The sequence below is a fragment of the Miniopterus schreibersii genome (assembly GCF_964146895.1).
Source record: "Miniopterus schreibersii genome assembly, chromosome: 4".
Lineage (NCBI taxonomy): Eukaryota > Metazoa > Chordata > Mammalia > Chiroptera > Miniopteridae > Miniopterus > Miniopterus schreibersii.
The window spans coordinates 63,384,030-63,397,116 of NC_138105.1; the positions used below are offsets into that span (position 1 = coordinate 63,384,030).

Sequence of the window (13,087 nt, forward strand, 5' to 3'; positions counted from 1 at the left end):
CTCATTGCTTCCCCGGGTTTCTAATCCCCATTTTACAGATGAGAAGACCGAGGCTCTGGGCTGGGAGGCCAGGTCACTCGCGCCGGGTAGCTCAGTCTAAGGGACAGGGGTGCAATTTCGAGCCTGATAGGTCCACCCTAGATGCTCGGTATGATGGCGAGAAGGTCCCCAACCCAGCTTGGACCGCCGCGGCCTACTCTTCCTCCCACTCCGACTCTTGCAGTCTCGCTAGAGTCCTCCGCGCGCTCTGCGCTCCGGGCCAAGGAGCGCACTTTGCCCACCGTCCCTAGGCAGGGGGCGGGGCCTCTCGCTCCGGTGTTCCCCTTACTTTTATTATGTATTATCTTTTAAAGGGGCCGTGACCAAAAAATTTCCGTCTACTCTCCCTTCCCTCCTCAAGACCCTTGGGCTAGTCTATCGTGTTCGGACCTAGCGCAGGGAAGGGAAGGGGCGTCCGGGAAGGGGGAGGGGGCCTCGGGAGACCCCTCCCCGCGTCCCTCGCGGCGGCGCTGAATCACCCGCGAGGTATTTGCATCTGAGAGCTATTTGTCACCCGGTGATTTGTCTTCCCGGCGGAGAGCGCGCCGGTGGGGGGGAGGGGAGAGGAGGGGAGGGGCGGGGGTGGCCGCTCGCTGGGTGACTTTTACCAATCCGGTCGGATGGGGGTGTAGACGCGGACTGGGCCGGCGGCTAGGTGAGTCCGCGCGCGGCATTAACCCGGCGGCGGCCGGGAGCCAGCAGCTCGCAGCAGCGGCACGGGCCGGAGGCCAGGCGCGGCCGGGGCAGGGCCGGACGCCAGGCGCAGGGCATGCGCCCCGGGAGCGGGCCCCTCGCGGTGAGGCTGGGGTGGGGGTTCTCGCCTTTTAAATCGCGGGTTCGGTCCTTGGTGAGGGGGGTCCCCTAAGTGGGGCAGGGACGTGGATGGGGGTCCAGCGTAGGGAAGGCGACCCTAGTGGGTCGGAGTTGGGGTGGTTTTCTCTGCACCCTCTTGTTGACCTCATCACCTACCATGTTGCACAGGGTCGTGCGCGCGCGCTGGGTGGATCGGGGGTCGCAAATGCACTCCCCTCTAGCGGAAGGAAATGGTCTCTAGGCGCGCGCGGGGGGCTGCGCTCCGGGTTTAGTTCATTTTTTCCCCCGGAATCTGGTGGTTTTTTTTTTTCGGGAACCCTGAGGGGAGTGGGAGCGCCGGGTGGGGAGGGCAGTTCCCTGGTGACCCTCCCCTGTTTGGAAGGTTTATTTATAAAGTGTCTGTCCCCGGGCCGAAAGGGGCCCTGGGAGGGGACACCGCGGTGCCCGCTCTGGGGGTGGGTTCGGCCTGGGCCCCCGGCTTTCTGGCGGGGATCCCCAGGGAAAGCCCCCTCCCCCTTTCAGTGCCCCCCAGACACAAAGCAGGCGGAGGAAGCGCGAGGAGCGCGCGTTTGTCAATTCCAACGTTCGGTGTCTGATCTCGGACGGCGCGTTTGTCAATAATCTTCCGTTTTTTACTCGCCCGGGTCGAGGGTTTGCCCCCCCACCCATGCAAATCGGCCGCTTTCCAAGAAGCGTTTGAAACCGGACTGGGGTTTTTGTCGTCTTATTTCTTCTTCTTCAGTGTTTCCTTTTTCACTTCCTCCGGGCTGCCCCCTCCCCACCCTCCTAGCCCCTTCCCCAGCCTGCTGCCCCACCCTCCCCCTCCTCTTCCCTCCATGGAGTGAGGGGCCCCTTTCGCCACCCGCGGGCCCCAGCCTTGCACAACTCTTTAAATAACCGTGTTTTGCAAGCCCCGGCCGGAGCGGGTGACCTCTCTCTCCCAGAGGCATTGTGGGGGAGGGCGTGGCCCGATTCCTCCTCGTCTCCCCCCAACCAGGTCCTAACGACCGACCACTCAGCACCCCCCATCCCTGCCAGGTCCCTGCCTGGGAATGCCTTTCCCATGGGGCTGTCATAAAGTGGGGGTAGGGGCCGAGGACAAAGGGCTCTTGAGGGGAGGGGCCTGGGGGGGGTGGGCTCTGCCAGTTTGGGGTTAATGGCAGCCTTGAGGGGGCCCAGGCCTGGCGAAGAGAGGCTCCAGGGTTCCCACCGGCCCCTTCCAGCCCTGGCATGAAGGCCAGCCCTGCTCCCCTCCCCCACACGGTGACCCGGAAGGGTCATTAAACCCAGCAGGCCAGGCGGGGGCAGCGTTCAGGGAGTGGCTTCCTCTGGCCTCTTCCTTATACCCCCCCCAAAGAGGTGGGGGGCATTGCCTGGAGCGTTTCCATGGGAGGGGGCTTGTTTAGAAGTTGTCAAAAGTGGGGGAGGGGCAGTGGGCCCTAGACACTGGGTGAGAAATGTCCCCTCAGCACTTCTTGGAGCTGGTAGAGGATGACTGCCAGTGGGGGAGGGGGTGGCTGGGTGCTGCTTTGCTGTGCTGGTCACTCCAGCACTGCGGCCTCTGAGAGGGTCTTTGTGCCCAGGGACCCTTGCCTCTGCTGGATACTGAGGTCCTTTGGGGGGGGTGTCCCTTCTCACTTTTTACAGGGGCCACTCACCTGTCCCCCATTGCCCTTTTACCCAAGAAGCCCAGGGGGTCTGAGTAAAGAGTGGCTGGTCTGGGAGAAGGTGGAGGGTCATTGGGCTCACTGTGACTCTGTAGGGTCCCTCCCACGACAGGGGAAATTGGAAGGGAGCTACACTGCAAGTCTCATAGGTGGTGTCAGGCTCCTTTTAGCAAGTCACCACAGTGGTGATCTGGCATCAGCTAAAACCCGGAGCCTCTGCCTCTGCCTGCTGACCCCTCCTGTGTGAGACCCTTCTGCCCCATGAATGGCTTAAGAGCTTTTAGGGGTTCATATGCTGGGTTAGGGGCAGCCTCCTGGACCCTCCTGCCCTCCCCACTGCCCTTTTGATGTACCATCTGGGGTGTCACCACCAGGCCTGTTGGGTTCTGCCCATTTGTTTATTGGCGGCTTGAGTGGGTGGGTGGGGGGCAGTGGTGAGACCCAGTCCTCCTGTCCTAGTGGAGCCTGGTTGTGCCAGGCTCTGGGATATCCCTCTCGGAAGCCTGCCTGAGGCCCTGGCAATTAGGGTTGGTGGTGATCTGAAGGGACCCCAGGCTAGGGACAGAGCGCATTGCATTCTGGGATGTTGGCCCTACTTGGGGTCCCAAAGGACAGGGGAAGTCCCCTGCAGAGAGCACATGGGGACAGTGTGAGAGGCTCTCATGGCACCCAGACCCTGATTAGCAGGGCATCTCCGATCCTCAGTTTCTCTCATCCATAAAATGGGGACAACCTAGTGTCTCCTTCCCTAACACTTACATGATGTGGTGCCTGTTTTGTATGTGTCTTCACCATCATAAACTCACTTCATCTCTGCCCGAGCACAGTTAGGTGGATGCAGTTAGGATACATTTTGCATATGGGGAAACTGAGGTCCAGAGTGGTTGAGGCTTAGGGCTGAGAGCATGAGTGGAAGGTTAGCTCAGGGCCCGTATACAGCAAGCAGTCAGTCTGGGCCAGCCATAGTCTCTGTTAGCCTGAGAGAGAAGAGGGTACCTGGAGCTCTCTGGGCCAGGTGGCACCAGCACCTAGAACCTGGAATCAGAACCCAGTACCCACCTGGACTCTGGTGCCTGGCAGCCAGCTGTAGCCAATCAGAGGCCAGGAATGCCCTGTCCCTCTGCCCTGTTTGTGAAGCAATAATCCACGCTGGTCTTTGGGAGGTGCAGTTGGTGACTGCATATTTCTTTGTGGGGCCACCTTGAGATCCTTGGGAGTCAAGTGTGGGGTAACTCTGCTTCCCAGCCCACTGGAGGGTGGACAGAGGAAGAGTAGATGGGGAGAATGTGCTTCTCCACTTCCGGGGAGGCCTCCAGGTTTGCACCCTGATGGGAATGGATGGGAGGGATTTTCCTAGAGGCCTTTGCCATACAACCTCAGTTGGGAGGATGAGGCTAAGGAGCCCAGTGTGGTTTGATAGTCTCTCTTGCTACCCTCAGGTTTCTGCAAACACGCGAATGAGCTGGATGCCAGCCGCTGCCCCTCTGTGCCTGGCGTGAGAAGGAGGTGCCGCCTGTTGGCATGCCCCACCAGCCCTCAGCCTGAGCCGAGTGGCCCCACCCTCCGCCACCCTGCACTGCCCCGGCTCCCCCACGGCCCCCACACTGCAGTGCGGCCGGGCCCCCTCCCCGAAGGGGCCGCCCCTGCCACCCACCCCTGGCACCCGGGGCGGCCCAGCCCGCAGGGCCATGAAGCTGCAGGCTGTGATGGAGACACTCCTGCAGCGGCAGCAGCGGGCACGCCAGGAGCTGGAGGCCCGGCAGCCACTGCTGCCTGATCCCCCTGCTGGTCCCCCAGCCCTCTCCAGGGCTGCCTCGGATGAGGACAGAGACCCCGAGAACACCCGAATGCAGCAGGCACAGATGGCTGCACTGGCTGCCATGCGGGCTGCTGCCGCTGGCCTTGGATCTGCACCCAGCCCAAGTGGCTCCGAGGACAGGCCCCCCAGCTCGGAGGATGAGGACACTGCCCAGGAGGGGCAACCAGGCTCACCTGGCCGAGGCAGGGAGGCACCAGGACATACCAAAGGCGATGGGCACTTCGAAGATATGGGCTCTGATGATGACCTGTGAGTGAGGATCCAAGGGCTTTGTGCACTGAATGGTATCTAGGTCTTGGTGACAGAGCTGTAAGGGCAAGACACAGTTCCCTAGGGAAGTGCCACCCTTTAGAATTTTCTGAATGACAGTGGACATGTTCTCCATCTGCACTGTCTAGTCATAAGTGGCTACTGAATGTGTGAAATGTGGCCAGTGCCAAATATGTGGCCACAGGTCAGCGTTTGTAGCTTTATTTCACCTTAATTTAAACAGAACTAGCCACACATGGCCAGTGGCCCCATCGCCTAGTGAGGCTACAGCAGATCCAACATCAGGGGCAGATAAATAAAGTTGGTGGACTGGGTAGGACCTGCACAGGGGTGGGCATTGGTTGGCTCATTGGGGTCTGTGTTTCACAAGGGTCTAATGTGGGCCCTGAGCTGGGTGCTGGTGGGACCCCAGTGGAGTCTTTCTGGGAAGACTTTAAAAAAATTTTTTTTATTGATTTGAGAGAAAGAGGAAGGGAGAGAGAGAGAAACATCGATTGGTTGCCTACCGCATGCCCCCCGACCAGGGATTGAACCCGCAGCCTGGGTATGCACCCTGACCGGGAATAGAACCCACCACCTTTTGGTATATGGGATGACATCCCACCAAATGAGACACATTAGCCACGGCACTGAGGAGACTTTTTTTTTTTTTTTTTTCAAATATATCTTTATTGATTTCAGAGAGAGGAAGGGAGAGGGAGAAAGAGAGATAAAAACATCAATGATGAGAGAGTTGTCATTGATCAGCTCTCTCCTACACGCCCCTGACTGGGAATCAAGCCCACAACTTGGGCATGTGCCCTGACCAGGAATCGAACCATGATCTCCTAGATCCTAGGTCAGTGCTCAACCACTGAGCCACGCCCAGCCTGGCTGTGAAGACTTTAACAAGGAAAGAAGTGGGGTGATTACAGGTTGTGATTTGGGCTGCGAAGCAAATGAAACAGGTATAGGGGATGGGAGTGGCTGGGAACAGGGTTAACTTTCTAGAAATATGGGCAAAGTGGCAACAGTCCCTAGGAAGGACCAGGGGAGCCTGGAACAGCATGCCTAGTAGAGGGAACAGCCTTAACAAAGGCCCTAAGGAAGGAACCAGCTTGACATTTTCAAGGCTCAGCATGGCAGCTGGTAAGTCAGGGAGAGGGGGGAGCCAGTTAATACTAGGCAAGGTCTGGGGTTTATGTCAAAGGAACAGCTATAGTTGGTCAGAGCTAATTGGGACCAAAAGGTGTATGGCCCACACTATGCTTATAGGCCCTATTAGCAGCTGGGGCAAGTGAGGCCCAACCTCTCCGTGTTGAGAGGGAAACCCAGGTTGGCATGAGGAGCTGGCCTTGCCCCCAGGCAGGGGTGAGCTAGTGCCTTCTTCCCTGACCTCCGATCTCTGCCTGCCCCAGGAAGCCAAAATGGGAAGAGGAGGAAGAGGAGGAGGAAGAGCTGGAGGAAGACATGGGGGATGAGGATGAAGAAGAGGATGAGGAAGACTACGAGGATGAGGAGGGGCTTGGGCCCCCAGGCGCTGCTGGTTTGGGCCCTGCAGCCATGTTCCCCCACAAGGCCCAGTTGCCGCAGGCCTTCCGTGGTGGTGATGGTGGGCCCCGGGTGCTGGGCGGCCAGGAGCGCCCAGGGGCTGGCCCAGCCCACCCTGGAGGGGCTGCCCACGTGGTACCCCAGCTGCAGCCTCCTGACCACGGGGACTGGACATATGAGGAGCAGTTCAAGCAGGTGGGTCATGCGTCATAATGGGGACAGCAGAGGCAGGGGCCCACCTGTCTGTTTCTTGGGTTCTTCCAACCAGTCTGATGGCTGGCTTTTGCCTGCCTCGTGCAAGTGCCAAGCTGAATGCTGGGGATCCCATGGGTGAGCTGGCTGGCTGTCAAATGCATGGATATGGGGGACACAAGCCAGGAGGGAGAAGTTTGGGGCTCTTGGTGTCTGCCCCAAACCAGAAGGACAAGTAGGGAGACAGAGCAAGGAGAGGGGTTCAGAGTGGAGGGAATGGCCCAGGCAAAGGCTGTGCGATGTCCTGGCTCAGCATGTGTTATGGGTGTGGCTGGGTGACCTGGGGTTGGAAGCCTTGTCAGTCTGATCTCTTGAGTGGAGTTCAGTATATTGAGGCCCAGGCGGTTGAGCAGGAGGTGGCCACGTTGGTGTGGACAGCCAAGCACCCTGGGGCTCTGGAGGGGCGGGGAGGAAGCAGGCCATTCTAGTGCCTTCCCAAGGGCAGCCAGGGCAGAGGAAGTGGCCGGGCGGGGCATCCTTTGAAGTTTGTCCGAGCTGGGCTGGGCAGATGGAAACCAGATGGCGGCGCAGGCGGCCAGTGGGGCTTGCATTCCATCTTCCGCCAGCTGGGCTCTGCCCCGACCTCTAGGAGTAGCTGGAGGGGACCTGGTTTCCCTGGCCCAGAGCCCAGCCTTGCTGTGGACACAACAGGGCACAGGAGTTGCCTTGGGGCAGCTGCCCTCCAGATGCTGGCTCCTGGATTGGCTGTGGGATCCTCCCAGAGGAAGGTGAAGCCCAGCTACCCTGTGCTGGTCTCTAGGGGCACAAAGCCAGTAGCTTCTCTCTCAGCTTCACTTAGAGAAAAGGGTGCTGGGATCCAGCAGCCCTCAGAAACTTAAGTTCAGGCCATCAGAAAACTCACAGATGAAAGAACTGGGAATTGGACCCATGGGGACAAGCCAGGGCCTGTGGTGGGATTGACAGGGATGGAGGAGGTGGGAAGGCAGGAGGGATGGTACCGCTAGGGTGGACACAGCCAACTTCAAGGATGAGAGGGAGAGTTAAACACCTTGTGTGTGTACACAAGCCTGAGCCTGCATGTGGGACTGATGGCTCTACCCTGCTCTCTGCCTCAGTTTCCCACCCTTTAGGAAGGAAAGTCTTCCTGGGCAGCGGCTCACCCCGTTTTGTAGATGAGAAAACTGAGGCATTGTGTTGGCAGATTCTGCAGACTCCGAGCCCCTGACATTGTCTGGGTTCAACATTACACAAACAGGCACGTTGACGGCAAGTCATTTATTTATTCACTGAATATTTGCTGTCTGCCCTGAACACAGCCACTGGGGAGCCCCAGGCTGGGGGGTCAATGCTGGACAGATCCCCCCTGGACTCACAGGGTCACAGCTGGTTGGGAGGGACGAGGCTGTGCGGCCCTTGGGGAGTCAGAGGTTGACACAACCCCTGCTCCCCTGGCCCCAACACTGACAGGAGGTGGGAGATGGTGGTGGTCCGGCCAGGTGGCGACAAGGGGTTAGAATCCCTGACCCCAGAGACCTTCTCTTATGTCAGGATCAAAGGGCCTTGGGAGCCATTGTCCCACTTGTTCGGGACATGATAGTGATGTCTCAGGATGCCCAGGGTCAGGTCAGAGTTTCTGAGGCCAGATAGTCAGGGAGCTTCAGTGTCATGAAGTCACTCTCATGGTTTATTCCTTTTTGTGGTTGGAGAATGTCTGAACAAGTAAGTGGATAGAAACATGGGATGTGGTTGGTGTCTTTACAGGGGAAGCGGGGAGGCACCTCTTAGGATGTGACCTTTGGGCTGAGCCTTGTAGGAAAAGGAGCCAGGCATAGACACAGAGGAATAATGCATCTGGCAGAGGAAACAGCCCATGCAAAGGTCCTGAGGTGGGACCCAGCTTGGCTTGTCCATAGGGACCAGACATTACTGGCCTGGGTCCCACAGGCAATAGGATGAAGTGGGTTGAGGGAGGTTTTGGGCCAGCGGGGGCCTGCCCTGTGGTTCTAGGAGCTTATTTTTGCCCATTTGTGGCAGGTCCAGCTGCCGGTGCTGCCTGTCCACCCAGCTGGCCAGGCACCTGTGCAGCCAGTGTCAATAGTGGCTTGGACTCAGTCAGCTTGGCAGATGTTGGGGACCGTGTTGACTCTGGCTCTGCCCCACCCCCTTCCTGGCACGTGGCAGCCAGCTCGCCAGCCGTCCATTTGGCATCATCTCTGCCTCTTCCTCCCCTGTCTTGGCAGGGCCTACCCCAAAACCCTCAACAGCCTTGAAATTCCACTGTAGGCTACAGATCTGGGGACAGCCAGGCTGGGAATGGGCCAGAAGTAGTGGGCTTGTGACCCTGGAATCTTTCCTGGAAAACCTGGAACCTCCCACTGTGGGGTCCCTCGGACTTATACTGATGGAGGCCAGCTCACCTGGAGCTGCTGGCTGGGGATCAGGGTGTGTAACAAGCAGCGATTAGGATCTCAGCCTCTTGGCATCAGATGTGGCATTTGGTGACATCCTGGTGGCTTCCTGTCACTGACACGGCTGTGCCAGGGCTCTAGAAAGTGCCATTGTGGGATTTTAAATCAGCAGGCTCTTAATCACAAATCTTCAGCCACTTAAGGATTTGAATCCTCAGTCTCAAGAACTCAAACGTTGGGCTTTTTTAACAGCTTTATTCATAGAAAATTTGCATAGCACCATAATTTACCCATTTAAAGTGTGCAATTCACTGGTTTTTAGTGTATTCACAGGATCGTGCACCCACTACCACAATCAATTTTAGAACATTTTTATCACCCCAACAGGAGCCCTCCCCCTTAGCAGTTACCCTCATTCCTTTCCCCAGCCCTTGACCCATTTTCTGTAGATTTGCCTATTCTGGACATTTCACATAAATAGAATCACAGATTGTGTGACCTTTTGTGTCTGGGTTCTCTCACTGAGCATCATGTATTCAAGGTTTATCCACATTGTAGTGAGTATCAGTGTTTCACTCCTTTTCATGGCTGACTAATATTCCAGCATGTGTGGATGGATCATATTGTGTTTATCCATTCTTCCATGGATGGATACTTGGGTTGTTTCCATCTTTTGCAATTGTGAATCCTGTTGCTGTGAACATGCATATGCAGGTTTTTGTGTGAACATATGTTTTCAGTTTTCTTGGGTGTGCATCTAGAAGTAGAATTTCTCGTTCAGGTGGTAACTCTGTGTTTAATGTTTTGAGCGGCTGAGTGCTGTCCAGAGCATTGCCTCATTTTGCATCCCACCTGCTATTCACGAAGCTCCAGTTTCTCCCTGTCCTCACCAACACTTGTGATGATGGCTGGCTCCAGCTGTGCGGGTGGGGTTCTCATGGTATCTCATACCATGGTGTTTTTTTCTAAATATGTTTTTATTGATTTCAGAGAGAGGAAGGATGAGGGAGAGAGATAGAAATATCACTTATGAGAGAGTCATTGATCGGCTGTCTCTTACATACCCCCTACTGGGGATCGAACCCACAACTCCAGCATGTGCCCTGACTGGGAATCAAACCATGACCTCCTGGTTCATGGGTCAATGCTTAACCACTGAGCCATGCTGGCCAGGCTCACTGTGGTTTTGATTTGCATTAAATGTTGGGACATTTTTCCTGCTTTCCAAGATAATGTCTGCTCACCATATAACTCGTAAAGGAGACCAGAGATGTAGAGATGACAGTTTTACCTAACATATGTCGCTTAACTATGCACAGGCAGCAGATTGAACGACTCATGTGTGTTTCATGTGTATCCTCTTGATCCCACGGGGAAGGAACTGCCATTGCCCCTGTTGTGCAAATGGGGAAACTGAGGTACTTGCCATGGGGGAGATGTCAGAGCTGGGATTGGATTCCAGGGTAGACTGGCCCCCAGCACCTGCCAGAGCATTCCTGGGGGAGTGGGTGGACCAACGAGGGGCAGGGGGCCACTGGCTGCGGGGTTTAGGGGAAGCCTGGTAGCCTCACTGGGATTCAGTTTCCTTTGCCTGAAATGAAAGCATTTGTTCCAGAGCTTCACATTGGGACATCAGGACCCAGTGCCTGGACACAGTGGGCACTTAGGCAGAAATAGCCACCAGGAGCCCCAAGAAGCCGCTGCATCCTCTCCATGAACCCGTCTGGCCCCTCTCCCTGGGCCTTCTGGGGCCCATTTTATTCCAGGTGTGTCCTGCTCCTCTGTAACACACATGGCCCTAGATATGGGTTCAGGAACTAGAGGTGAAGCCATGGGCCTCAGAGGTGTCCTTAGGAAGCGGCTGTGGTCACATTTGTTAGTTTGTTTTTCCTGATTCTTTCAGCTCATTTAGATTTTTTGAACTATGGAAAATATACTGATGTACATTTTAAGTTCACTTTTTATTCCAGAATTAACACTAGACACCATTCTTGTGGGGAGAGAACGTGGAATGGTTCCGTTGAAGCTCAAGGCTGCCAGCCCCTGCCCTGACCTGGTCGGTGTCAGCCATGGTTCTTCGGGGCCTATGTCTACCCACCTATGCCCTGAAATGTGACCTTTCAAGGCTATGGATGGTTCCACCCAATGTTGAGCTGGACACACTGCTTTTTGTGGGTGTTTTCACATCATCATCACTCAGCGTCTGTCATATCAGAATGTCCCGAGTTGCCTGGTTTTTGTTAGTTCCATGCAGAGTTCCCTTGTAGGGCCAACACCAATGTGTTGGTCTGCTTCTCTGTTTCCTTGTTGAAAACAACACTGCAGTGAACATCTCTGGGCTCACCAGAATTGCTTGGGGCAGTGTGGAGTGGGGTGAGGGCTTGGAGGAAGTGGCAGATACTTTCTTCATCCTGCCTGGTAGCCCCTCAGGCTGGGGAATGTCAGAGCAGGACACAGGCATTCCCAGACCTAAGGGGGTCAGGGCTGGGCTAGAGGAAGAGGATTGAGAGGAAGGCTGCCCAGCCGGCTGATGTGGCTCAGTGGTTGAGCATTGACCCATGCACCAAGAAGTCGCCAGTTTGATTCCTGGTCAGGGCACATGCTCGGGTTGCAGGCTCCATCCCCAGTAGCAGGAGACAGCTGATCGATGTTGATGTTTCTCTTTCATCGATGTTTCTATCTCTCTCTACCTCTCCCTTCTCTCTCTAAAATCAGTAAAAATATTTTTTTAAAAAAGAAAGGAAGGCTGCCTAGAGAAAGGGGCATTGGAGCAGGGACTTTGCAGGATATGTAAAAGTTTGGACAGAGAAGGGTAGGGTCTGCTTCTTGGAATTGTGACTGGAGCATAAGGAGGAAGGGAAAGGGTGGGCAGAATGTTAGGGCAAACCAGAGAAGTGGGCTCAAAGGGAGGTCTTGGCAGGATTTAGATCTGGGGAGGGAGAGAGATGCTGGGAGGACCCTTCAGGAGTCCATGGGAGTGAGAGGCCAGCACTACACCTGGGCCCTTGGATTTAGGGAAAGAGGATGAGTTAGAATTTTCCCAGTGGAGGAGGGTATTCCAGGGAAAGGGCGCAGCCTGGGCAAGGCCAGGTCAGACCCTGGGTTCTGAGCCCAGCCACATTCATCTGGTGTGCTTGAGACAGGGTGGGCCAGGGGCCAGGCCCCATGAGTCCTGGGGGCCAGCTCTAGCACCAGGTGTTTCCCTGAGACAGTGGGAGCCCTGGGCCATGTGTGAAGGGGTGGGGAGGGGTATTGGGAAGCCCCTGGGGAGCCCAGCCCTCCCCGCCTAGGGCAGCGCCTGCCTCATCAAAGCTGCTGTGGCTGTTGGCTTGGAGCCAGCTAGGTCATGGAGGGTGCGGGGAGGGTGCTTGCCCGCCAGCCCCTGGCACCATGCCCCTGCCCGTGCCAGCCCTGAGAACCACACTGACTCAGCCGGAAGAACCTTATCTGGCCCCTGTGCTGTCACCCAGCCGCAGGGTCACCACCATGGGGTCACCACCACTGTGGCCTGGCCCCACGCCCACTGCCAGCTCCCCACCCTGGTGGCCGCTGCCAAGTGGCCAGCCACGCCTCACGCTGTCTAATAACACACGCGGCTGATGGAGGGAGCGGTGCCTGGCAGGCAGCGTGTCCTTGCTGGGCGCCCCATCAGGGAATGGGCGTGGGTGAGCCACGTGGGGCCCTCCTACTGGCGTGGGCGTGTGAATGTGCACATGGGTGTGGGGAAAAACCATGGCTATGGCACATGGTTTCATGGGCTGTGGTGTCCCACCTTGCAAGGGTCCTGCGAGTGTTGGAGTTTGTGTTTGCCAGAGCCAGGGCCCTGGGAACACTTGAACCCTCTTTGTGTGTGTATACGTGTTCTGAGGCCATGTGGATCCATCTGCAGCATGTGTTTTGTTTTTTTTTTATTAACTTTAGAGAGAGGAGGAGAGAGAGAGACAGAGAGACAGAGACAGAGAAATATCGATGTGAGAGAGAAAGAAACACCGATTGGTTGCCTCCAGCACATGTCCTGACTTGGGATTGAACCTGCAACCTGGGTATGTGCCCAGACCGGGAATTGAACCCGCCACTTTTTGGTGTATGGGATGCATGGCCAGCTCCCACGTGTGCCTGTGTGTGAGCCTTGCGTGCCTGCTGCCACTGGGCTCCCCCTGCCCTGTGAAGTGTGAGGTTTCAGTGGGGCCCATTAACCATTAGCCAGGAAGTCAAGCCCCCCTGGTCACTGGTTCACATTGGCAATCCAGGGGCAGGTCAGCTGCCTCCACCTGCCTGCAGTGGATTCTGGAGTTGCAGTGCTGACATAGCCCTAGGGTGCCTCAAGA

The 13,087-nt window shown here is 56.5% G+C and overlaps 1 protein-coding gene across 3 annotated transcripts in view; it reads left to right on the forward strand.

Annotated features, from left to right (window-relative positions):
- The first annotated feature begins 332 nt into the window (after positions 1 to 332).
- The window catches only part of ARID3A (AT-rich interaction domain 3A), a 34,915-nt gene continuing 22,160 nt past the window's right edge, over positions 333 to 13,087 (forward strand). Inside the window, exons 1-3 of one of the 3 annotated variants that reach the window (XM_081136971.1) lie at positions 333 to 525; positions 3,959 to 4,587; positions 6,006 to 6,333. In XM_081136971.1, the coding sequence (XP_080993097.1) occupies positions 4,208 to 4,587; positions 6,006 to 6,333 (708 nt within the window). In that variant the 5' untranslated portion in view covers positions 333 to 525; positions 3,959 to 4,207. The other 2 variants (XM_081136970.1, XM_081136969.1) reach the window with 2 other exon arrangements.